Genomic DNA, 24612 nt, shown 5'->3' with positions numbered 1-24612 from the left:
ACCCGGGGACCCCTCCTTGCAAACTGGTGACCCAGGGACCCCCTCCCAGGCAAACTGGCGACCCAGGGACCCCTCCCAGGCAAACTGGGGACACAGGGACCCCTCCCAGGCAAACTGGGGACCCAGGGATCCCCTCCCAGGCAAACTGGGGACCCAGGGACCCCCTCCAGGCAAACTGGGGACCCAGGGACCCCCTCCCAGGCAAACTGGGGACACAGGGACCCCCTCCCAGGCAAACTGGGGACACAGGGACCCCCTCTAGGCAAACTGGGAACTCAGGGACCCCTCCAGGCAAACTGGGGACCCGGGGACCCCCTCCCAGGCAAACTGGCGACCCAGGGACCCCTCCCAGGCAAACTGGGGACACAGGGACCCCCTCCAGGCAAATTGGGGACCCAGGGATCCCCTCCCAGGCAAACTGGGGACCCAGGGACCCCCTCCCAGGCAAACTGGGGACACAGGGACCCCCTCCAGGCAAACTGGGGACCCAGGGACCCCTCCTTGCAAACTGGGGACCCAGGGACACCCTCCCAGGCAAACTGGCAAACTGGGGACCCAGGGATCCCCTACCAGGCAAACTGGGGACCCAGAGACCCCCTCCAGGCAAACTGGGGACCCAGGGACCCCCTCCAGGAAAAATTGGGGACCCGGGGACCCCCTCCCAGGCAAACTGGGGACCCAGGGACCCCCTCCAGGCAAACTGGCAAACTGGGGACCCAGGGATCCCCTCCCAGGCAAACTGGGGACCCAGAGACCCCCTCCAGGCAAACTGGGGACCCAGGGACCCCCTCTAGGCAAACTGGGAACTCAGGGACCCCTCCAGGCAAACTGGGGACCCGGGGACCCCCTCCCAGGCAAACTGGCGACCCAGGGACCCCTCCCAGGCAAACTGGGGACACAGGGACCCCCTCCCAGGCAAACTGGGGACACAGGGACCCCCTCTAGGCAAACTGGGAACTCAGGGACCCCTCCAGGCAAACTGGGGACCCGGGGACCCCCTCCCAGGCAAACTGGCGACCCAGGGACCCCTCCCAGGCAAACTGGGGACACAGGGACCCCCTCCAGGCAAATTGGGGACCCAGGGATCCCCTCCCAGGCAAACTGGGGACCCAGGGACCCCCTCCCAGGCAAACTGGGGACACAGGGACCCCCTCCAGGCAAACTGGGGACCCAGGGACCCCTCCTTGCAAACTGGGGACCCAGGGACCCCCTCCCAGGCAAACTGGCAAACTGGGGACCCAGGGATCCCCTACCAGGCAAACTGGGGACCCAGAGACCCCCTCCAGGCAAACTGGGGACCCAGGGACCCCCTCCAGGCAAAATTGGGGACCCGGGGACCCCCTCCCAGGCAAACTGGGGACCAGGGGACCCCCTCCAGGCAAACTGGGGACCCAGGGACCCCCTCCCAGGCAAACTGGGGACCCAGGGACCCCCTCCAGGCAAACTGGCAAACTGGGGACCCAGGGATCCCCTCCCAGGCAAACTGGGGACCCAGAGACCCCCTCCAGGCAAACTGGGGACCCAGGGACCCCTCCCAGGCAAACTGGGGACCCAGGGATCCCCTCCCAGGCAAACTGGGGACCCAGGGACCCCCTCCAGGCAAACTGGGGACCCAGGGACCCCCTCCCAGGCAAACTGGGGACACAGGGACCCCCTCCCAGGCAAACTGGGGACACAGGGACCCCCTCTAGGCAAACTGGGAACTCAGGGACCCCTCCAGGCAAACTGGGGACCCGGGGACCCCCTCCCAGGCAAACTGGCGACCCAGGGACCCCTCCCAGGCAAACTGGGGACACAGGGACCCCCTCCAGGCAAATTGGGGACCCAGGGATCCCCTCCCAGGCAAACTGGGGACCCAGGGACCCCCTCCCAGGCAAACTGGGGACACAGGGACCCCCTCCAGGCAAACTGGGGACCCAGGGACCCCTCCTTGCAAACTGGGGACCCAGGGACCCCCTCCCAGGCAAACTGGCAAACTGGGGACCCAGGGATCCCCTACCAGGCAAACTGGGGACACAGAGACCCCCTCCAGGCAAACTGGGGACCCAGGGACCCCCTCCAGGCAAAATTGGGGACCCGGGGACCCCCTCCCAGGCAAACTGGGGACCAGGGGACCCCCTCCAGGCAAACTGGGGACCCAGGGACCCCCTCCCAGGCAAACTGGGGACACAGGGACCCCCTCCCAGGCAAACTGGGGACACAGGGACCCCTCCAGGCAAACTGGGGACTCAGGGACCCCTCCAGGCAAACTGGGGACCCGGGGACCCCCTCCCAGGCAAACTGGCGACCCAGGGACCCCTCCCAGGCAAACTGGGGACACAGGGATCCCCTCCCATGCAAACTGGGGACACAGGGACTCTCCCCAGGCAAACTGGGGACCCAGGGTCCCCTCCAGGCAAACTGGGGACCAAGGGACCCCTCCCAGGGGCAAACTGGGGACACAGGGACCCCCTCCCAGGCAAACTGGGGACACAGGGACCCCCTCCCAGGCAAACTTGGGACACAGGGACCCTGTCCCAGGCAAACTGGGGACCCAGGGACCCCCTCCCAGGCAAACTGGGGACTCAGGGATCACCTCACAGGCAAACTGGGGACACAGGGACTCTCCCCAGGCAAACTGGGGACCCAGGGTCCCCTCCAGGCAAACTGGGGACCAAAGGACCCCTCCCAGGGGCAAACTGGGGACACAGGGACCCCCTCCCAGGCAAACTGGGGACACAGGGACCCCTCCCAGGCAAACTGGGGACCCAGGGACGCCCTCCAGGCAAACTGGGGACACAGGGACCCCCTCCCAGACAAACTGGGGACACAGGGACCCCCTCTAGGCAAACTGGGGACCCAGGGACCCCCTCCAGGCAAACTGGGGACCCAGGGACCCCCTCCCAGGCAAACTGGGGACACAGGGACCCCCTCCCAGGCAAACTGGGGACCCAGGGATCCCCTCACAGGCAAACTGGGGACCCAGGGACCCCCTCCAGGCAAACTGGGGACCCAGGGACCCCCTCCCAGGCAAACTGGGGACACAGGGACCCCCTCCCAGGCAAACTGGGGACACAGGGACCCCCTCTAGGCAAACTGGGGACTCAGGGACCCCTCCAGGCAAACTGGGGACCCGGGGACCCCCTCCCAGGCAAACTGGAGACCCAGGGACCCCTCCCAGGCAAACTGGGGACAAAGGGGCCCCTCCCAGGCAAACTGGCGACCCAGGGATCCCCTCCCAGGCAAACTGGGGACACAGGGTTCCCCTCCCAGGCAAACTGGGGACCCAGGGACCCCCTCCCATGCAAACTGGCGACCCAGGGATCCCCTCCCAGACAAACTGGGGAACAAGGGATCCCCTCCAGGCAAACTGGCGACCCAGTGATCCCCTCCAGGCAAACTGGCGACCCAGGGATCCCCTCCCAGGCAAACTGGGGACTCAGGGATCCCCTCCCAGGCAAACTGGGGACCCAGGGACCCTCCCCAGGCAAACTGGGGACCCAGGGATCCCCTCCCAGGCAAACTGGGGACCCAGGGACCCCCTCCAGGCAAACTGGGGACCCAGGGACCCCTCCCAGGCAAACTGGGGACCCAGGGACCCGCCCTAGGCAAACTGGGGACCCAGGGACCACTCCCAGGCAAACTGGGGACCCAGGGACCACTCCCAGGCAAACTGGGGACCCAGGGACCCCCTCCAGGCAAACTGGGGACACAGGGACGCCCTCCAGGCAAACTGGCGACCCAGGGACCCCCTCCCAGGCAAACTGGCGACCCAGGGACCCCCTCCCAGGCAAACTGGGGACACAGGGACCCCCTCCCAGGAAAACTGGGGACCCAGGGATCCCCTCCCAGGCAAACTGGGGACCCAGGGACCCCCTCCAGGCAAACTGGGGACCCAGGGACCCACTCCCAGGCAAACTGGGGACACAGGGACCCCCTCCCAGGCAAACTGGGGACACAGGGACCCCCTCTAGGCAAACTGGGGACTCAGGGACCCCTCCAGGCAAACTGGGGACCCGGGGACCCCCTCCCAGGCAAACTGGAGACCCAGGGATCCCCTCCCAGGCAAACTGGGGACACAGGGTTCCCCTCCCAGGCAAACTGGGGACACAGGGACCCCTCCCAGGCAAACTGGCGACCCAGGGATCCCCTCCCAGGCAAACTGGGGACACAGGGTTCCCCTCCCAGGCAAACTGGCGACCCAGTGATCCCCTCCAGGCAAACTGGCGACCCAGGGATCCCCTCCCAGGCAAACTGGGGACACAGGGACCCCCTCCCAGGCAAACTGGGGACCCAGGGATCCCCTTCCAGGCAAACTGGGGACCCAGGGACCCCCTCCAGGCAAACTGGGGACCCAGGGACCCCCTCCCAGGCAAACTGGGGACACAGGGACCCCCTCCCAGGAAAACTGGGGACCCAGGGATCCCCTCCCAGGCAAACTGGGGACCCAGGGACCCCCTCCAGGCAAACTGGGGACCCAGGGACCCACTCCCAGGCAAACTGGGGACACAGGGACCCCCTCCCAGGCAAACTGGGGACACAGGGACCCCCTCTAGGCAAACTGGGGACTCAGGGACCCCTCCAGGCAAACTGGGGACCCGGGGACCCCCTCCCAGGCAAACTGGAGACCCAGGGATCCCCTCCCAGGCAAACTGGGGACACAGGGTTCCCCTCCCAGGCAAACTGGGGACCCAGGGACCCCCTCCCAGGCAAACTGGCAACCCAGGGATCCCCTCCCAGACAAACTGGGGAACAAGGGACCCCCTCCCAGGCAAACTGGGGACACAGGGACCCCTCCCAGGCAAACTGGCGACCCAGGGATCCCCTCCCAGGCAAACTGGGGACACAGGGACGCCCTCCAGGCAAACTGGCGACCCAGGGACCCCCTCCCAGGCAAACTGGCGACCCAGGGACCCCCTCCCAGGCAAACTGGGGACACAGGGACCCCCTCCCAGGAAAACTGGGGACCCAGGGATCCCCTCCCAGGCAAACTGGGGACCCAGGGACCCCCTCCAGGCAAACTGGGGATCCAGGGACCCACTCCCAGGCAAACTGGGGACACAGGGACCCCCTCCCAGGCAAACTGGGGACACAGGGACCCCCTCTAGGCAAACTGGGGACTCAGGGACCCCTCCAGGCAAACTGGGGACCCGGGGACCCCCTCGCAGGCAAACTGGAGACCCAGGGATCCCCTCCCAGGCAAACTGGGGACACAGGGTTCCCCTCCCAGGCAAACTGGGGACCCAGGGACCCCCTCCCAGGCAAACTGGCAACCCAGGGATCCCCTCCCAGACAAACTGGGGAACAAGGGACCCCCTCCCAGGCAAACTGGGGACACAGGGACCCCTCCCAGGCAAACTGGCGACCCAGGGATCCCCTCCCAGGCAAACTGGGGACACAGGGTTCCCCTCCCAGGCAAACTGGCGACCCAGTGATCCCCTCCAGGCAAACTGGCGACCCAGGGATCCCCTCCCAGGCAAACTGGGGACACAGGGACCCCCTCCCAGGCAAACTGGGGACCCAGGGATCCCCTCCCAGGCAAACTGGGGACCCAGGGACCCCCTCCAGGCAAACTGGGGACCCAGGGACCCCCTCCCAGGCAAACTGGGGACACAGGGACCCCCTCCCAGGCAAACTGGGGACACAGGGACCCCCTCTAGGCAAACTGGGGACTCAGGGACCCCTCCAGGCAAACTGGGGACCCGGGGACCCCCTCCCAGGCAAACTGGAGACCCAGGGATCCCCTCCCAGGCAAACTGGGGACACAGGGTTCCCCTCCCAGGCAAACTGGGGACCCAGGGACCCCCTCCCAGGCAAACTGGCAACCCAGGGATCCCCTCCCAGACAAACTGGGGAACAAGGGACCCCCTCCCAGGCAAACTGGGGACACAGGGACCCCTCCCAGGCAAACTGGCGACCCAGGGATCCCCTCCCAGGCAAACTGGGGACACAGGGTTCCCCTCCCAGGCAAACTGGCGACCCAGTGATCCCCTCCAGGCAAACTGGCGACCCAGGGATCCCCTCCCAGGCAAACTGGGAACACAGGGACCCCCTCCCAGGCAAACTGGGGACCCAGGGATCCCCTCCCAGGCAAACTGGGGACCCAGGGACCCCCTCCAGGCAAACTGGGGACCCAGGGACCCCCTCCCAGGCAAACTGGGGACACAGGGACCCCCTCCCAGGCAAACTGGGGACACAGGGACCCCCTCTAGGCAAACTGGGGACTCAGGGACCCCTCCAGGCAAACTGGGGACCCAGGGACCCCCTCCAGGCAAACTGGGGACCCAGGGACCCCCTCCCAGGCAAACTGGGGACACAGGGACCCCCTCCCAGGCAAACTGGGGACACAGGGACCCCCTCTAGGCAAACTGGGGACTCAGGGACCCCTCTCAGGCAAACTGGGGACCAAGGGACCCCTCCCAGGGGCAAACTGGGGACACAGGGACCCCCTCCCAGGCAAACTGGGGACCCAGGGACCCCTCCCAGGCAAACTGGAGACCAAGGGACCCCTCCCAGGGGCAAACTGGGGACAAAGGGACCCCCTCCCAGGCAAACTGGGGACACAGGGACCCCCTCCCAGGCAAACTGGGGACACAGGGACCCCCTCCCAGGCAAACTGGGGACCCAGGGACCCCCTCCCAGGCAAACTGGGGACTCAGGGATCCCCTCCCAGGCAAACTGGGGACACAGGGTCTCTCCCCAGGCAAACTGGGGACCCAGGGTCCCCTCCAGGCAAACTGGGGACCAAGGGACCCCTCCCAGGGGCAAACTGGGGACACAGGGACCCCTCCCAGGCAAACTGGGGACCCAGGGACCCGCCCTAGGCAAACTGGGGACCCAGGGACCACTCCCAGGCAAACTGGGGACCCAGGGACCACTCCCAGGCAAACTGGGGACCCAGGGACCCCCTCCAGGCAAACTGGTTACACAGGGACGCCCTCCAGGCAAACTGGCGACCCAGGGACCCCCTCCCAGGCAAACTGGCGACCCAGGGACCCCCTCCCAGGCAAACTGGGGACACAGGGACCCCCTCCCAGGAAAACTGGGGACCCAGGGTCCCCTCCAGGCAAACTGGGGACCAAGGGACCCCTCCCAGGGGCAAACTGGGGACACAGGGACTCTCCCCAGGCAAACTGGGGACCCAGGGTCCCCTCCAGGCAAACTGGGGACCAAGCGACCCCTCCCAGGGGCAAACTGGGGACACAGGGACCCCCTCCCAGGCAAACTGGGGACACAGGGACTCTCCCCAGGCAAACTGGGGACCCAGGGTCCCCTCCAGGCAAACTGGGGACCAAGGGACCCCTCCCAGGGGCAAACTGGGGACACAGGGACTCTCCCCAGGCAAACTGGGGACCCAGGGTCCCCTCCAGGCAAACTGGGGACCAAGGGACCCCCTCCCAGGCAAACTGGGGACACAGGGACCCCTCCCAGGCAAACTGGGGACCCAGGGACGCCCTCCAGGCAAACTGGGGACCCAGGGAACCCCTCCCAGGCAAACTGGGGACACAGGGACCCCCTCCCAGGCAAACTGGGGACCCAGGGATCCCCTCCCAGGCAAACTGGGGACCCAGGGACCCCCTCCAGGCAAACTGGGGACCCAGGGACCCCCTCCCAGGCAAACTGGGGACACAGGGACCCCCTCCCAGGCAAACTGGGGACACAGGGACCTCCTCTAGGCAAACTGGGGACTCAGGGACCCCTCCAGGCAAACTGGGGACCCGGGGACCCCCTCCCAGGCAAACTGGAGACCCAGGGACCCCTCCCAGGCAATCTGGGGACACAGGGACCCCTCCCAGGCAAACTGGCGACCCAGGGATCCCCTCCCAGGCAAACTGGGGACACAGGGTTCCCCTCCCAGGCAAACTGGGGACCCAGGGACCCCCTCCCAGGCAAACTGGCGACCCAGGGATCCCCTCCCAGACAAACTGGGGAACAAGGGATCCCCTCCAGGCAAACTGGCGACCCAGGGATCCCCTCCCAGGCAAACTGGGGACTCAGGGATCCCCTCCCAGGCAAACTGGGGACCCAGGGACCCTCCCCAGGCAAACTGGGGACCCAGGGACCCCCTCCAGGCAAACTGGGGACCCAGGGACCCCCTCCCAGGCAAACTGGGAACACAGGGACCCCCTCCCAGGCAAACTGGGGACACAGGGACCCCTCCAGGCAAACTGGGGACTCGGGGACCCCTCCAGGCAAACTGGGGACCCGGGGACCCCCTCCCAGGCAAACTGGCGACCCAGGGACCCCTCCCAGGCAAACTGGGGACACAGGGACCCCCTCCCAGGCAAACTGGGGACACAGGGACCCCTCCAGGCAAACTGGGGACCCAGGGACCCCCTCCCAGGCAAACTGGGAACACAGGGACCCCCTCCCAGGCAAACTGGGGACACAGGGACCCCTCCAGGCAAACTGGGGAACCAGGGACCCCTTCCAGGCAAACTGGGGACCCAGGGACCCCTCCCAGGGGAAAACTGGGGACACAGGGACCCCCTCCCAGGCAAACTGGGGACACAGGGACCCCTCCCAGGGAAACTGGGGACACAGGGACCCCTCCCAGGCAAACTGGGGACCCAGGGACCCCCTCCAGGCAAACTGGGGACACAGGGACGCCCTCCCAGGCAAACTGGGGAACCAGTGATCCCTCCAGGCAAACTGGGGACCAAGGGACCCTTCCCAGGCAAACTGGGGACCCAGGGAGCCCCTCCAGGCAAACTGGGGACCCGGGGACCCCCTCTCAGGCAAACTGGGGACCCGGGGACCCCCTCCAGGCAAACTGGGGAACCAGGGACCCCCTCCCAGGCAAACTGGGGACCCAGGGATCCCCTCCCAGGCAAACTGGGGACCCAGGGACCCCCTCCAGGCAAACTGGCAAACTGGGGACCCAGGGATCCCCTCCCAGGCAAACTGGGGACCCAGGGACCCCCTCCAGGCAAACTGGGGACCCAGGGACCCCCTCCCAGGCAAACTGGGAACACAGGGACCCCCTCCCAGGCAAACTGGGGACACAGGGACCCCTCCAGGCAAACTGGGGACTCGGGGACCCCTCCAGGCAAACTGGGGACCCGGGGACCCCCTCCCAGGCAAACTGGCGACCCAGGGACCCCTCCCAGGCAAACTGGGGACACAGGGACCCCCTCCCAGGCAAACTGGGGACACAGGGACCCCTCCAGGCAAACTGGGGACCCAGGGACCCCCTCCCAGGCAAACTGGGAACACAGGGACCCCCTCCCAGGCAAACTGGGGACACAGGGACCCCTCCAGGCAAACTGGGGACTCGGGGACCCCTCCAGGCAAACTGGGGACCCGGGGACCCCCTCCCAGGCAAACTGGCGACCCAGGGACCCCTCCCAGGCAAACTGGGGACACAGGGACCCCCTCCCAGGCAAACTGGGGACCCAGGGACCCCTCCCAGGCAAACTGGGGACCAAGGGACCCCTCCCAGGGGCAAACTGGGGACACAGGGACCCCCTCCCAGGCAAACTGGGGACACAGGGACCCCCTCCCAGGCAAACTGGGGACCCAGGGACCCCCTCCCAGGCAAACTGGGGACTCAGGGATCCCCTCCCAGGCAAACTGGGGACACAGGGACCCTCCCAAGGCAAACTGGGGACACAGGGACCCCCTCCCAGGCAAACTGGGGACCCAGGGACCCCCTCCCAGGCAAACTGGGGACCGGGGACACCCTCCCAGGCAAACTGGCGACCCAGGGACCCCTCCCAGGTAAACTGGGGACCCAGGGACCCCCTCCAGGCAAACTGGCAAACTGGGGACCCAGGGATCCCCTCCCAGGCAAACTGGGGACCCAGGGACCCCCTCCAGGCAAACTGGGGACCCAGGGACCCCCTCCCAGGCAAACTGGGAACACAGGGACCCCCTCCCAGGCAAACTGGGGACACAGGGACCCCTCCAGGCAAACTGGGGACTCGGGGACCCCTCCAGGCAAACTGGGGACCCGGGGACCCCCTCCCAGGCAAACTGGCGACCCAGGGACCCCTCCCAGGCAAACTGGGGACACAGGGACCCCCTCCCAGGCAAACTGGGGACACAGGGACCCCTCCAGGCAAACTGTGGACCAAGGGACCCCTCCCAGGGGCAAACTGGGGACACAGGGACCCCCTCGCAGGCAAACTGGGGACACAGGGACCCCTCCCAGGCAAACTGGGGACCCAGGGACCCCCTCCAGGCAAACTGGGGACACAGGGACCCCCTCCCAGACAAACTGGGGACACAGGGACCCCCTCTAGGCAAACTGGGGACCCAGGGACCCCTCCCAGGCAAACTGGGGACCCAGGGACTCCCTCCAGGCAAACTGGGGACCCAGGGACCCCCTCCCAGGCAAACTGGGGACACAGGGACCCCCTCCCAGGCAAACTGGGGACCCAGGGACCCCCTCCCAGGCAAACTGGGGACCGGGGACACCCTCCCAGGCAAACTGGCGACCCAGGGACCCCTCCCAGGTAAACTGGGGACCCAGGGACCCCCTCCAGGCAAACTGGGGACCCATGGATTCCCTCCCAGGCAAACTGGGGACACAAGGAACCTCCCCAGGCAAACTGGGGACCCAGGGACCCCTCCAGGCAAACTGGGGACCAAGGGACCACTCCCAGGGGCAAACTGGGGACACAGGGACCCCCTCCCAGGCAAACTGGGGACCCAGGGATCCCCTCCCAGGCAAACTGGGGACCCAGGGACCCCCTCCAGGCAAACTGGGGATACAGGGACCCCCTCCCAGGCAAACTGGGGACACAGGGACCCCCTCCCAGACAAACTGGGGACACAGGGACCCCCTCTAGGCAAACTGGGGACTCAGGGACCCCTCCGGGCAAACTGGGGACCGGGGACCCCCTCCCAGGCAAACTGGCGACCCAGGGACCCCTCCCAGGCAAACTGGGGACCCAGGGACCCCCTCCAGGCAAACTGGGGACACAGGGACGCCCTCCAGGCAAACTGGCGACCCAGGGACCCCCTCCTAGGCAAACTGGGGAACCAGGGACCCCTCCCAGGCAAACTGGGGACCCAGGGACCCCCTCCAGGCAAACTGGGGACACAGGGACGCCCTCCAGGCAAACTGGCGACCCAGGGACCCCCTCCCAGGCAAACTGGGGACCCAGGGACCCCCTCCAGGCAAACTGGGGACACAAGGACCCCCTCTAGGCAAACTGGGGACTCAGGGACCCCTCCAGGCAAACTGGGGACCGGGGACCCCCTCCCAGGCAAACTGGCGACCCAGGGACCCCTCCCAGGCAAACTGGGGACCCAGGGACCCCCTCCAGGCAAACTGGGGACACAGGGACGCCCTCCAGGCAAACTGGCGACCCAGGGACCCCCTCCTAGGCAAACTGGGGAACCAGGGACCCCTCCCAGGCAAACTGGGGACCCAGGGACCCCTCCCAGGGGCAAACTGGGGACACAGGGACCCCCTCCCAGGCAAACTGGGGACACAGGGACCCCTCTCAGGCAAACTGGGGACACAGGGACCCCTCCCAGGCAAACTGGGGACCCAGGGACCCCCTCCAGGCAAACTGGGGACACAGGGATCCCCTCTAGGCAAACTGGGGACTCAGGGACCCCTCCAGGCAAACTGGGGACCCGGGGACCCCCTCCCAGGCAAACTGGCGACCCAGGGACCCCTCCCAGGCAAACTGGGGACACAGGGATCCCCTCTAGGCAAACTGGGGACTCAGGGACCCCTCCAGGCAAACTGGGGAACCAGGGACCCCTCCCAGGCAAACTGGGGACCCAGGGACCCCTCCCAGGGGCAAACTGGGGACACAGGGACCCCCTCCCAGGGGCAAACTGGGGACACAGGGACCCCCTCCCAGGCAAACTGGGGACCCAGGGACCCCTCCCAGGCAAACTGGGGACCAAGGGACCCCTCCCAGGGGCAAACTGGGGACACAGGGACCCCCTCCCAGGCAAACTGGGGACACAGGGACCCCCTCCCAGGCAAACTGGGGACCCAGGGACCCCCTCCCAGGCAAACTGGGGACTCAGGGATCACCTCCCAGGCAAACTGGGGACACAGGGACCCTCCCAAGGCAAACTGGGGACCCAGGGTCCCCTCCAGGCAAACTGTGGACCAAGGGACCCCTCCCAGGGGCAAACTGGGGACACAGGGACCCCCTCGCAGGCAAACTGGGGACACAGGGACCCCTCCCAGGCAAACTGGGGACCCAGGGACCCCCTCCAGGCAAACTGGGGACACAGGGACCCCCTCCCAGACAAACTGGGGACACAGGGACCCCCTCTAGGCAAACTGGGGACCCAGGGACCCCTCCCAGGCAAACTGGGGACCCAGGGACTCCCTCCAGGCAAACTGGGGACCCAGGGACCCCCTCCCAGGCAAACTGGGGACACAGGGACCCCCTCCCAGGCAAACTGGGGACCCAGGGACCCCCTCCCAGGCAAACTGGGGACCGGGGACACCCTCCCAGGCAAACTGGCGACCCAGGGACCCCTCCCAGGTAAACTGGGGACCCAGGGACCCCCTCCAGGCAAACTGGGGACCCATGGATTCCCTCCCAGGCAAACTGGGGACACAGGGAACCTCCCCAGGCAAACTGGGGACCCAGGGACCCCTCCAGGCAAACTGGGGACCAAGGGACCACTCCCAGGGGCAAACTGGGGACACAGGGACACCCTCCCAGGCAAACTGGGGACCCAGGGATCCCCTCCCAGGCAAACTGGGGACCCAGGGACCCCCTCCAGGCAAACTGGGGATACAGGGACCCCCTCCCAGGCAAACTGGGGACACAGGGACCCCCTCCCAGACAAACTGGGGACACAGGGACCCCCTCTAGGCAAACTGGGGACTCAGGGACCCCTCCGGGCAAACTGGGGACCGGGGACCCCCTCCCAGGCAAACTGGCGACCCAGGGACCCCTCCCAGGCAAACTGGGGACCCAGGGACCCCCTCCAGGCAAACTGGGGACACAGGGACGCCCTCCAGGCAAACTGGCGACCCAGGGACCCCCTCCTAGGCAAACTGGGGAACCAGGGACCCCTCCCAGGCAAACTGGGGACCCAGGGACCCCCTCCAGGCAAACTGGGGACACAGGGACGCCCTCCAGGCAAACTGGCGACCCAGGGACCCCCTCCCAGGCAAACTGGGGACCCAGGGACCCCCTCCAGGCAAACTGGGGACACAAGGACCCCCTCTAGGCAAACTGGGGACTCAGGGACCCCTCCAGGCAAACTGGGGACCCAGGGACCCCTCCCAGGCAAACTGGGGACCAAGGGACCCCTCCCAGGGGCAAACTGGGGACACAGGGACCCCCTCCCAGGCAAACTGGGGACACAGGGACCCCCTCCCAGGCAAACTGGGGACCCAGGGACCCCCTCCCAGGCAAACTGGGGACTCAGGGATCCCCTCCCAGGCAAACTGGGGACACAGGGACCCTCCCAAGGCAAACTGGGGACCCAGGGTCCCCTCCAGGCAAACTGTGGACCAAGGGACCCCTCCCAGGGGCAAACTGGGGACACAGGGACCCCCTCGCAGGCAAACTGGGGACACAGGGACCCCTCCCAGGGGCAAACTGGGGACACAGGGACCCCCTCCCAGGGGCAAACTGGGGACACAGGGACCCCCTCCCAGGCAAACTGGGGACCCAGGGACCCCTCCCAGGCAAACTGGGGACCAAGGGACCCCTCCCAGGGGCAAACTGGGGACACAGGGACCCCCTCCCAGGCAAACTGGGGACTCAGGGATCCCCTCCCAGGCAAACTGGGGACACAGGGACCCTCCCAAGGCAAACTGGGGACCCAGGGTCCCCCCCAGGCAAACTGTGGACCAAGGGACCCCTCCCAGGGGCAAACTGGGGACACAGGGACCCCCTCGCAGGCAAACTGGGGACACAGGGACCCCTCCCAGGCAAACTGGGGACCCAGGGACCCCCTCCAGGCAAACTGGGGACACAGGGACCCCCTCCCAGACAAACTGGGGACACAGGGACCCCCTCTAGGCAAACTGGGGACCCAGGGACCCCTCCCAGGCAAACTGGGGACCCAGGGACTCCCTCCAGGCAAACTGGGGACCCAGGGACCCCCTCCCAGGCAAACTGGGGACACAGGGACCCCCTCCCAGGCAAACTGGGGACCCAGGGACCCCCTCCCAGGCAAACTGGGGACCGGGGACACCCTCCCAGGCAAACTGGGGACCCAGGGACCCCTCCCAGGTAAACTGGGGACCCAGGGACCCCCTCCAGGCAAACTGGGGACCCATGGATTCCCTCCCAGGCAAACTGGGGACACAAGGAACCTCCCCAGGCAAACTGGGGACCCAGGGACCCCTCCAGGCAAACTGGGGACCAAGGGACCACTCCCAGGGGCAAACTGGGGACACAGGGACACCCTCCCAGGCAAACTGGGGACCCAGGGATCCCCTCCCAGGCAAACTGGGGACCCAGGGACCCCCTCCAGGCAAACTGGGGATACAGGGACCCCCTCCCAGGCAAACTGGGGACACAGGGACCCCCTCCCAGACAAACTGGGGACACAGGGACCCCCTCTAGGCAAACTGGGGACTCAGGGACCCCTCCGGGCAAACTGGGGACCGGGGACCCCCTCCCAGGCAAACTGGCGACCCAGGGACCCCTCCCAGGCAAACTGGGGACCCAGGGACCCCCTCCAGGCAAACTGGGGACACAGGGACGCCCTCCAGGCAAACTGGCGACCCAGGGACCCCCTCCTAGGCAAACTGGGGAACCAGGGACCCCTCCCAGGCAAACTGGGGACCCAGGGACCCCCTCCAGGCAAACTGGGGACACAGGGACGCCCTCCAGGCAAACTGGCGACCCAGGGACCCCCTCCCAGGCAAACTGGGGACCCAGGGACCCCCTCCAGGCAAACTGGGGACACAAGGACCCCCTCTAGGCAAACTGGGGACTCAGGGACCCCTCCAGGCAAACTGGGGACCGGGGACCCCCTCCCAGGCAAACTGGCGACCCAGGGACCCCTCCCAGGCAAACTGGGGACCCAGGGACCCCCTCCAGGCAAACTGGGGACACAGGGACGCCCGCCAGGCAAACTGGCGACCCAGGGACCCCCTCCTAGGCAAACTGGGGAACCAGGGACCCCTCCCAGGCAAACTGGGGACCCAGGGACCCCTCCCAGGGGCAAACTGGGGACACAGGGACCCCCTCCCAGGCAAACTGGGGACACAGGGACCCCTCCCAGGCAAACTGGGGACACAGGGACCCCTCCCAGGCAAACTGGGGACCCAGGGACCCCCTCCAGGCAAACTGGGGACACAGGGATCCCCTCTAGGCAAACTGGGGACTCAGGGACCCCTCCAGGCAAACTGGGGACCCGGGGACCCCCTCCCAGGCAAACTGGCGACCCAGGGACCCCTCCCAGGCAAACTGGGGACACAGGGACCCCCTCCCAGGCAAACTGGGGACACAGGGACCCCCTCCCAGGCAAACTGGGGATCCAGGGACCCCCCCAGGCAAACTGGGGACCCAAGGACCCCTCCCAGGGGCAAACTGGGGACACAGGGACCCCTCCCAGGCAAACTGGGGACCCAGGGATTCCCTCCCAGGCAAACTTGGGACCCAGGGACCCCCTCCAGGCAAACTGGGGACCCAGGGACCCCCTCCCAGGCAAACTGGGGACCCAGGGATCCCCTCCCAGGCAAACTGGGGGCCCAGGGACCCCTCCAGGCAAACTGGGGACCCAGGGACCCCCTCCCAGGCAAACTGGCGACCCAGGGATCCCCTCCCAGACAAACTGGGGAACAAGGGATCCCCTCCAGGCAAACTGGCGACCCAGTGATCCCCTCCAGGCAAACTGGCGACCCAGGGATCCCCTCCCAGGCAAACTGGGGACTCAGGGATCCCCTCCCAGGCAAACTGGGGACCCAGGGACCCTCCCCAGGCAAACCGGGGACCCATGGATCCCCTCCCAGACAACCTGGGGACCCAGGGACCCCTCCCAGGCAAACTGGGGACCCAGGGACTCCTACTAGGCAAACTGGGGACCCAGGGACCACTCACAGGCAAACTGGGGACCCAGAGACCACTCCCAGGCAAACTGGGGACCCAGGGACCCCCTCCAGGCAAACTGGGGACACAGGGACGCCCTCCAGGCAAACTGGCGACCCAGGGACCCCCTCCAAGGCAAACTGGGGACCCAGGGACCCCCTCCAGGCAAACTGGGGACACAGGGACGCCCTCCAGGCAAACTGGCGACCCAGGGACCCCCTCCTAGGCAACTGGGGAACCAGGGACCCCTCCCAGGCAAACTGGGGACCCAGGGACCCCTCCCAAGGGCAAACTGGGGACACAGGGACCCCCTCCCAGGCAAACTGGGGACACAGGGACCCCTCCCAGGCAAACTGGGGACACAGGGACCCCTCCCAGGCAAACTGGGGACCCAGGGACCCCCTCCAGGCAAACTGGGGACACAGGGACGCCCTCCCAGGCAAACTGGGGAACCAGGGATCCCCTCCAGGCAAACTGGGGACCCAGGGACCCCTTCCAGGCAAACTGGGGACCCAGGGAACCCTCCCAGGGGCAAACTGGGGACACAGGGACCCCTCCCAGGCAAACTGGGGACCCATGGATCCCCTCCCAGGCAAACTGGGGACCCAGGGACCCCTAAAGTCCAACTGGGGACCCAGGGACCCCCTCCCAGGCAAACTGGCGACCCAGGGATCCCCTCCCAGGCAAACTGGGGAACAAGGGATCCCCTCCAGGCAAACTGGGGACTCAGGGATCCCCTCCCAGGCAAACTGGGGACCGAGGGATCCCCTCCAGGCAAACTGGCGACCCAGGGACCCTCTCCAGGCAAACTGGGGACCCAGGGACCCCTCCCAGGCAAACTGGAGACCTAGGGACCCCTCCCAGGCAAACTGGGGACCCAGGGACCCCTCCCAGGCAAACTGGGGACCCAGGGACCCCTCTCAGGCAAACTGGGGACCCAGGGACCCCCTCCAGGCAAACTGGCGACCCAGGCAAACTGGGGACCCAGGGACCCCCTCCAGGCAAACTGGGGACCCAGGGACCCACTCTAGGCAAACTGGGGACCCAGGGACCCCCTCCCAGGCAAACTGGGTTGCCCAGGCAAACTGGCGACCCAGGGACCCCCTCCCAGGCAAACTGGCGACCCAGGGATCCCCTCCAGGCAAACTGGCGACCCAGGGATCCCCCCCCAGGCAATCTGGCGACCCAGGGATCCCCTCCAGGCAAACTGGCGACCCAGGGATCCCCTCCCAGGCAATCTGGCGACCCAGGGATCCCCTCCCAGGCAAACTGGTGACCCAGGGATCCCCTCCCTGGCAAACTGGCGACCCAGGGATAACCTCCCAGGCAAACTGGCGACCCAGGGACCCCCTCCCAGGCAAACTGGCGACCCAGGGACCCCTCCCAGGCAAACTGGCGACCCAGGGATCCCCTCCAGGCAAACTGGCGACCCAGGGACCCCCTCCCAGGCAAACTGGAGACCCAGGGACCCCCTCCAGGCAAACTGGTGACCCAGGGATCCCCTCCAGGCAAACTGGCGACCCAGGGACCCCCCTCCCCTCCCAGGCAAACTGGCGACCCAGGGACCCCCTCCAGGCAAACTGGCGACCCAGGGACCCCCCTCCCCTCCTAGGCAAACTGGCGACCCGGTGATCCCCTCCCAGGCAAACTGGCGACCCAGGGACCCCTCCATCCTGTTGCCATGTCTTATTAGGTGAAGGATAATGGAGAAGTAATAACTGTTTAAAAAATGTATAGATTTGGTAGATAAAGATATTTTCACCTTCCCACAGTTACATCTATTCACTCCGGTGTTTAATTGCTACATTGTAATTATTTCACCACCATGGCCTATTTATTTCCTTTACCTCCCTTATCTCACCTCATTTGCACACGTTGTATATAGACTTGTTTATTCTGTATTATTGACTGTATGTTTGTTTTACTCCATGTGTAACTCTGTGTTGTTGTTTGTGTCGCACTGATATGCTTTATCTTTGCCAGGTCGCAGTTGTAAATTGGAATTTGTTCTCAACTTGCCTACCTGGTTAAATAAAGGTGTTCTCAACTAGCCTACCTGGTTAAATAAAGGTGTTCTCAACTAGCCTACCTGGTTAAATAAAGGTGTTCTCAACTTGCCTACCTGGTTAAATAAAGGTGTTCTCAACTAGCCTACCTGGTTAAATAAAGGTGTTCTCAACTAGCCTACCTGGTTAAATAAAGGTGTTCTCAACTTGCCTACCTGGTTAAATAAAGGTGTTCTCAACTAGCCTACCTGGTTAAATAAAGGTGTTCTCAACTTGCCTACCTGGTTAAATAAAGGTGTTCTCAACTAGCCTACCTGGTTAAATAAAGGTGTTCTCAACTAGCCTACCTGGTTAAATAAAGGTGTTCTCAACTAGCCTACCTGGTTAAATAAAGGTGTTCTCAACTAGCCTACCTGGTTAAATAAAGGTGTTCTCAACTGGCCTACCTGGTTAAATAAAGGTGTTCTCAACTAGCCTACCTGGTTAAATAAAGGTGTTCTCAACTAGCCTACCTGGTTAAATAAAGGTGTTCTCAACTAGCCTACCTGGTTAAATAAAGGTGTTCTCAACTAGCCTACCTGGTTAAATAAAGGTGTTCTCAACTAGCCTACCTGGTTAAATAAAAAGGGAAATAAAAATAAATAATAATAATAGTTGGAACATAGGCTTTTGTCACATCTTCTTCTGCTCTTCCCTTCCGAGAATACAACGTCGCCAGAATACTCTCCACCGGTCCTAGGATTCAACATTAAGCACACCTGTTAATCTTTATGATTCACACCAGTTAATCTTTATGATTCACACCTGTTAATCATTATGATTGACACCGGTTTACAGTACCAGTCAACAGTTTGGACACACCTACTAATTTCAGGGTTTTTCTTTATTTTTACTATTTTCTACATTGTATAATAATAGTGAAGACATCAAAACTATGAAATAACACATGGAATCATGTAGTATCAAAAAAAGTATTAAACAAATCAAAATATATGTTACATTTGAGATTCTTCAAAATAGCCCACCCTTTGCCTTGATGACAGCTTTGCACACTCTTGGCATTCTCTCAACCAGCTTCAAAAGGTGGAATGCATTTCAATTAACAGGTGTGCCTTGTTAAAAGTTCATTTGTGGAATTTCTCTCCTTCTTAATGCGTTTGAGACAATCAGTTATGTTCTGACAAGGTAGGGGTGGTAAACAGAAAACAGCCCTATTTGGTAAAGAGCAAGTCCATATTATGGCAAGAACAGCTGAAATAAGCAAAGAGAAACAACAGTCCATCATTAGTTTAAGACAAGAAGGTCAGTCAATAAGGAACATTTCAAGAACTTTGAAAGTTTCTTCAAGTGCAGTCGCAAAAACCATCAAGCGCTACGATGAAACTGGCTCTCATGAGGACCGCCACAGGAAAGGAAGACCCAGAGTTACCTCTGCTGCAGAGGATAAGTTCATTAGAGTTACCAGCCTTAGAAATCGGCAATTAACTGCACTTCAAATTGCATCTCACAGAGATCAAGTAACAGACACATTTCAACATCAACTGTTCAGAGGAGAGTGCGTGAATCAAGCTTTCATGATTGAATTGCTGCATAGAAACCACTACTAAAGGGGGACAAACTGGGGGCAAACTGGGGGCCCAGGGACCCCTCCAGGCAAACTGGGGACCCAGGGACCCCCTCCCAGGCAAACTGGCGACCCAGGGATCCCCTCCCAGACAAACTGGGGAACAAGGGATCCCCTCCAGGCAAACTGGCGACCCAGTGATCCCCTCCAGGCAAACTGGCGACCCAGGGATCCCCTCCCAGGCAAACTGGGGACTCAGGGATCCCCTCCCAGGCAAACTGGGGACCCAGGGACCCTCCCCAGGCAAACCGGGGACCCATGGATCCCCTCCCAGACAACCTGGGGACCCAGGGACCCCTCCCAGGCAAACTGGGGACCCAGGGACTCCTACTAGGCAAACTGGGGACCCAGGGACCACTCACAGGCAAACTGGGGACCCAGAGACCACTCCCAGGCAAACTGGGGACCCAGGGACCCCCTCCAGGCAAACTGGGGACACAGGGACGCCCTCCAGGCAAACTGGCGACCCAGGGACCCCCTCCAAGGCAAACTGGGGTCCCAGGGACCCCCTCCAGGCAAACTGGGGACACAGGGACGCCCTCCAGGCAAACTGGCGACCCAGGGACCCCCTCCTAGGCAACTGGGGAACCAGGGACCCCTCCCAGGCAAACTGGGGACCCAGGGACCCCTCCCAAGGGCAAACTGTGGACACAGGGACCCCCTCCCAGGCAAACTGGGGACACAGGGACCCCTCCCAGGCAAACTGGGGACACAGGGACCCCTCCCAGGCAAACTGGGGACCCAGGGACCCCCTCCAGGCAAACTGGGGACACAGGGACGCCCTCCCAGGCAAACTGGGGAACCAGGGATCCCCTCCAGGCAAACTGGGGACCCAGGGACCCCTTCCAGGCAAACTGGGGACCCAGGGAACCCTCCCAGGGGCAAACTGGGGACACAGGGACCCCTCCCAGGCAAACTGGGGACCCATGGATCCCCTCCCAGGCAAACTGGGGACCCAGGGACCCCTAAAGTCCAACTGGGGACCCAGGGACCCCCTCCCAGGCAAACTGGCGACCCAGGGATCCCCTCCCAGGCAAACTGGGGAACAAGGGATCCCCTCCAGGCAAACTGGGGACTCAGGGATCCCCTCCCAGGCAAACTGGGGACCGAGGGATCCCCTCCAGGCAAACTGGCGACCCAGGGACCCTCTCCAGGCAAACTGGGGACCCAGGGACCCCTCCCAGGCAAACTGGAGACCTAGGGACCCCTCCCAGGCAAACTGGGGACCCAGGGACCCCTCCCAGGCAAACTGGGGACCCAGGGACCCCTCTCAGGCAAACTGGGGACCCAGGGACCCCCTCCAGGCAAACTGGCGACCCAGGCAAACTGGGGACCCAGGGACCCCCTCCAGGCAAACTGGGGACCCAGGGACCCACTCTAGGCAAACTGGGGACCCAGGGACCCCCTCCCAGGCAAACTGGGTTGCCCAGGCAAACTGGCGACCCAGGGACCCCCTCCCAGGCAAACTGGCGACCCAGGGATCCCCTCCAGGCAAACTGGCGACCCAGGGATCCCCCCCAGGCAATCTGGCGACCCAGGGATCCCCTCCAGGCAAACTGGCGACCCAGGGATCCCCTCCCAGGCAATCTGGCGACCAAGGGATCCCCTCCCAGGCAAACTGGTGACCCAGGGATCCCCTCCCTGGCAAACTGGCGACCCAGGGATAACCTCCCAGGCAAACTGGCGACCCAGGGACCCCCTCCCAGGCAAACTGGCGACCCAGGGACCCCTCCCAGGCAAACTGGCGACCCAGGGATCCCCTCCAGGCAAACTGGCGACCCAGGGACCCCCTCCCAGGCAAACTGGAGACCCAGGGACCCCCTCCAGGCAAACTGGTGACCCAGGGATCCCCTCCAGGCAAACTGGCGACCCAGGGACCCCCCTCCCCTCCCAGGCAAACTGGCGACCCAGGGACCCCCTCCAGGCAAACTGGCGACCCAGGGACCCCCCTCCCCTCCTAGGCAAACTGGCGACCCGGTGATCCCCTCCCAGGCAAACTGGCGACCCAGGGACCCCTCCATCCTGTTGCCATGTCTTATTAGGTGAAGGATAATGGAGAAGTAATAACTGTTTAAAAAATTTATAGATTTGGTAGATAAAGATATTTTCACCTTCCCACAGTTACATCTATTCACTCCGGTGTTTAATTGCTACATTGTAATTATTTCACCACCATGGCCTATTTATTTCCTTTACCTCCCTTATCTCACCTCATTTGCACACGTTGTATATAGACTTGTTTATTCTGTATTATTGACTGTATGTTTGTTTTACTCCATGTGTAACTCTGTGTTGTTGTTTGTGTCGCACTGATATGCTTTATCTTTGCCAGGTCGCAGTTGTAAATTGGAATTTGTTCTCAACTTGCCTACCTGGTTAAATAAAGGTGTTCTCAACTAGCCTACCTGGTTAAATAAAGGTGTTCTCAACTAGCCTACCTGGTTAAATAAAGGTGTTCTCAACTTGCCTACCTGGTTAAATAAAGGTGTTCTCAACTAGCCTATCTGGTTAAATAAAGGTGTTCTCAACTAGCCTACCTGGTTAAATAAAGGTGTTCTCAACTTGCCTACCTGGTTAAATAAAGGTGTTCTCAACTAGCCTACCTGGTTAAATAAAGGTGTTCTCAACTTGCCTACCTGGTTAAATAAAGGTGTTCTCAACTAGCCTACCTGGTTAAATAAAGGTGTTCTCAACTAGCCTACCTGGTTAAATAAAGGTGTTCTCAACTTGCCTACCTGGTTAAATAAAGGTGTTCTCAACTAGCCTACCTGGTTAAATAAAGGTGTTCTCAACTTGCCTACCTGGTTAAATAAAGGTGTTCTCAACTAGCCTACCTGGTTAAATAAAGGTGTTCTCAACTAGCCTACCTGGTTAAATAAAGGTGTTCTCAACTAGCCTACCTGGTTAAATAAAGGTGTTCTCAACTAGCCTACCTGGTTAAATAAAGGTGTTCTCAACTAGCCTACCTGGTTAAATAAAGGTGTTCTCAACTAGCCTACCTGGTTAAATAAAGGTGTTCTCAACTAGCCTACCTGGTTAAATAAAGGTGTTCTCAACTAGCCTACCTGGTTAAATAAAGGTGTTCTCAACTAGCCTACCTGGTTAAATAAAGGTGTTCTCAACTGGCCTACCTGGTTAAATAAAGGTGTTCTCAACTAGCCTACCTGGTTAAATAAAGGTGTTCTCAACTAGCCTACCTGGTTAAATAAAGGTGTTCTCAACTAGCCTACCTGGTTAAATAAAGGTGTTCTCAACTAGCCTACCTGGTTAAATAAAGGTGTTCTCAACTAGCCTACCTGGTTAAATAAAGGTGTTCTCAACTAGCCTACCTGGTTAAATAAAGGTGTTCTCAACTGGCCTACCTGGTTAAATAAAGGTGTTCTCAACTAGCCTACCTGGTTAAATAAAGGTGTTCTCAACTAGCCTACCTGGTTAAATAAAGGTGTTCTCAACTAGCCTACCTGGTTAAATAAAGGTGTTCTCAACTAGCCTACCTGGTTAAATAAAGGTGTTCTCAACTAGCCTACCTGGTTAAATAAAAAGGGAAATAAAAATAAATAATAATAATAGTTGGAACATAGGCTTTTGTCACATCTTCTTCTGCTCTTCCCTTCCGAGAATACAACGTCGCCAGAATACTCTCCACCGGTCCTAGGATTCAACATTAAGCACACCTGTTAATCTTTATGATTCACACCAGTTAATCTTTATGATTCACACCTGTTAATCATTATGATTGACACCGGTATACAGTACCAGTCAACAGTTTGGACACACCTACTAATTTCAGGGTTTTTCTTTATTTTTACTATTTTCTACATTGTATAATAATAGTGAAGACATCAAAACTATGAAATAACACATGGAATCATGTAGTATCAAAAAAAGTATTAAACAAATCAAAATATATGTTACATTTGAGATTCTTCAAAATAGCCCACCCTTTGCCTTGATGACAGCTTTGCACACTCTTGGCATTCTCTCAACCAGCTTCAAAAGGTGGAATGCATTTCAATTAACAGGTGTGCCTTGTTAAAAGTTCATTTGTGGAATTTCTCTCCTTCTTAATGCGTTTGAGACAATCAGTTATGTTCTGACAAGGTAGGGGTGGTAAACAGAAAACAGCCCTATTTGGTAAAGAGCAAGTCCATATTATGGCAAGAACAGCTGAAATAAGCAAAGAGAAACAACAGTCCATCATTAGTTTAAGACAAGAAGGTCAGTCAATAAGGAACATTTCAAGAACTTTGAAAGTTTCTTCAAGTGCAGTCGCAAAAACCATCAAGCGCTACGATGAAACTGGCTCTCATGAGGACCGCCACAGGAAAGGAAGACCCAGAGTTACCTCTGCTGCAGAGGATAAGTTCATTAGAGTTACCAGCCTTAGAAATCGGCAATTAACTGCACTTCAAATTGCATCTCACAGAGATCAAGTAACAGACACATTTCAACATCAACTGTTCAGAGGAGAGTGCGTGAATCAAGCTTTCATGATTGAATTGCTGCATAGAAACCACTACTAAAGGACGCCAATAATAAGAAGAGACTTGCACTGGCTTCCTGTCAAAGCAAGGGCTGATTTCAAGGTTTTACTGCTAACCTACAAAGCATTACATGGGCTTGCTCCTACCTATCTCTCTGATTTGGTCCTGCCGTACATACCTATACGGTCACAAGACGCAGGCCTCCTAATTGTCCCTAGAATTTCTAAGCAAACAGCTGGAGGCAGGGCTTTTCCTATAGAGCTCCATTTTTATGGAACGGTCTGCATACCTATGTCAGAGACGCAAACTCGGTCTCAACCTTTAAGTCTTTACTGAAGACTCATCTCTTCAGTGGGTCATATGATTGAGTGTAGTCTGGCCCAGGAGTGGGAAGGTGAACGGAAAGGCTCTGGAGCAACGAACCCCCCGTGCTGTCTCTGCCTGGCCGGTTCCCCTCTTTCCACTGGGATTCTCTGCCTCTAACCCTATTACAGGGGCTGAGTCACCAGTTTCAACTGTTCTGCCTTATTATTATTCGA

At 61.6% G+C, this 24612-nt stretch overlaps 1 protein-coding gene across 1 annotated transcript in view; it reads left to right on the top strand.

Moving 5' to 3' along the window:
- The window catches only part of LOC139404891 (collagen alpha-1(III) chain-like), a 65214-nt gene extending 44000 nt beyond the window's left edge, over positions 1 to 21214 (top strand). The window contains exons 10-27 of the mRNA XM_071147427.1: positions 2445 to 2641; positions 4658 to 4780; positions 4966 to 5332; positions 6834 to 6985; positions 7838 to 7991; positions 8324 to 8476; positions 8554 to 8686; positions 10498 to 10650; positions 13698 to 13819; positions 14215 to 14367; positions 15365 to 15486; positions 15701 to 15943; positions 16112 to 16246; positions 16552 to 16733; positions 19560 to 19923; positions 20014 to 20287; positions 20488 to 20713; positions 21051 to 21214. Coding sequence (XP_071003528.1) covers positions 2445 to 2641; positions 4658 to 4780; positions 4966 to 5332; positions 6834 to 6985; positions 7838 to 7991; positions 8324 to 8476; positions 8554 to 8686; positions 10498 to 10650; positions 13698 to 13819; positions 14215 to 14367; positions 15365 to 15486; positions 15701 to 15943; positions 16112 to 16246; positions 16552 to 16733; positions 19560 to 19923; positions 20014 to 20287; positions 20488 to 20713; positions 21051 to 21214 — 3417 coding nt within the window. The remainder of the gene's footprint in view (positions 1 to 2444; positions 2642 to 4657; positions 4781 to 4965; positions 5333 to 6833; positions 6986 to 7837; positions 7992 to 8323; positions 8477 to 8553; positions 8687 to 10497; positions 10651 to 13697; positions 13820 to 14214; positions 14368 to 15364; positions 15487 to 15700; positions 15944 to 16111; positions 16247 to 16551; positions 16734 to 19559; positions 19924 to 20013; positions 20288 to 20487; positions 20714 to 21050) is intronic.
- Positions 21215 to 24612: the final 3398 nt, after the last annotated feature.

The sequence above is a fragment of the Oncorhynchus clarkii genome, unplaced genomic scaffold (assembly GCF_045791955.1).
Source record: "Oncorhynchus clarkii lewisi isolate Uvic-CL-2024 unplaced genomic scaffold, UVic_Ocla_1.0 unplaced_contig_4687_pilon_pilon, whole genome shotgun sequence".
In the NCBI taxonomy this organism is placed as follows: domain Eukaryota; kingdom Metazoa; phylum Chordata; class Actinopteri; order Salmoniformes; family Salmonidae; genus Oncorhynchus; species Oncorhynchus clarkii.
The sequence above is the reverse complement of the archived record's forward strand: the minus strand, read 5'-3'. Positions and strand labels throughout refer to the sequence as shown.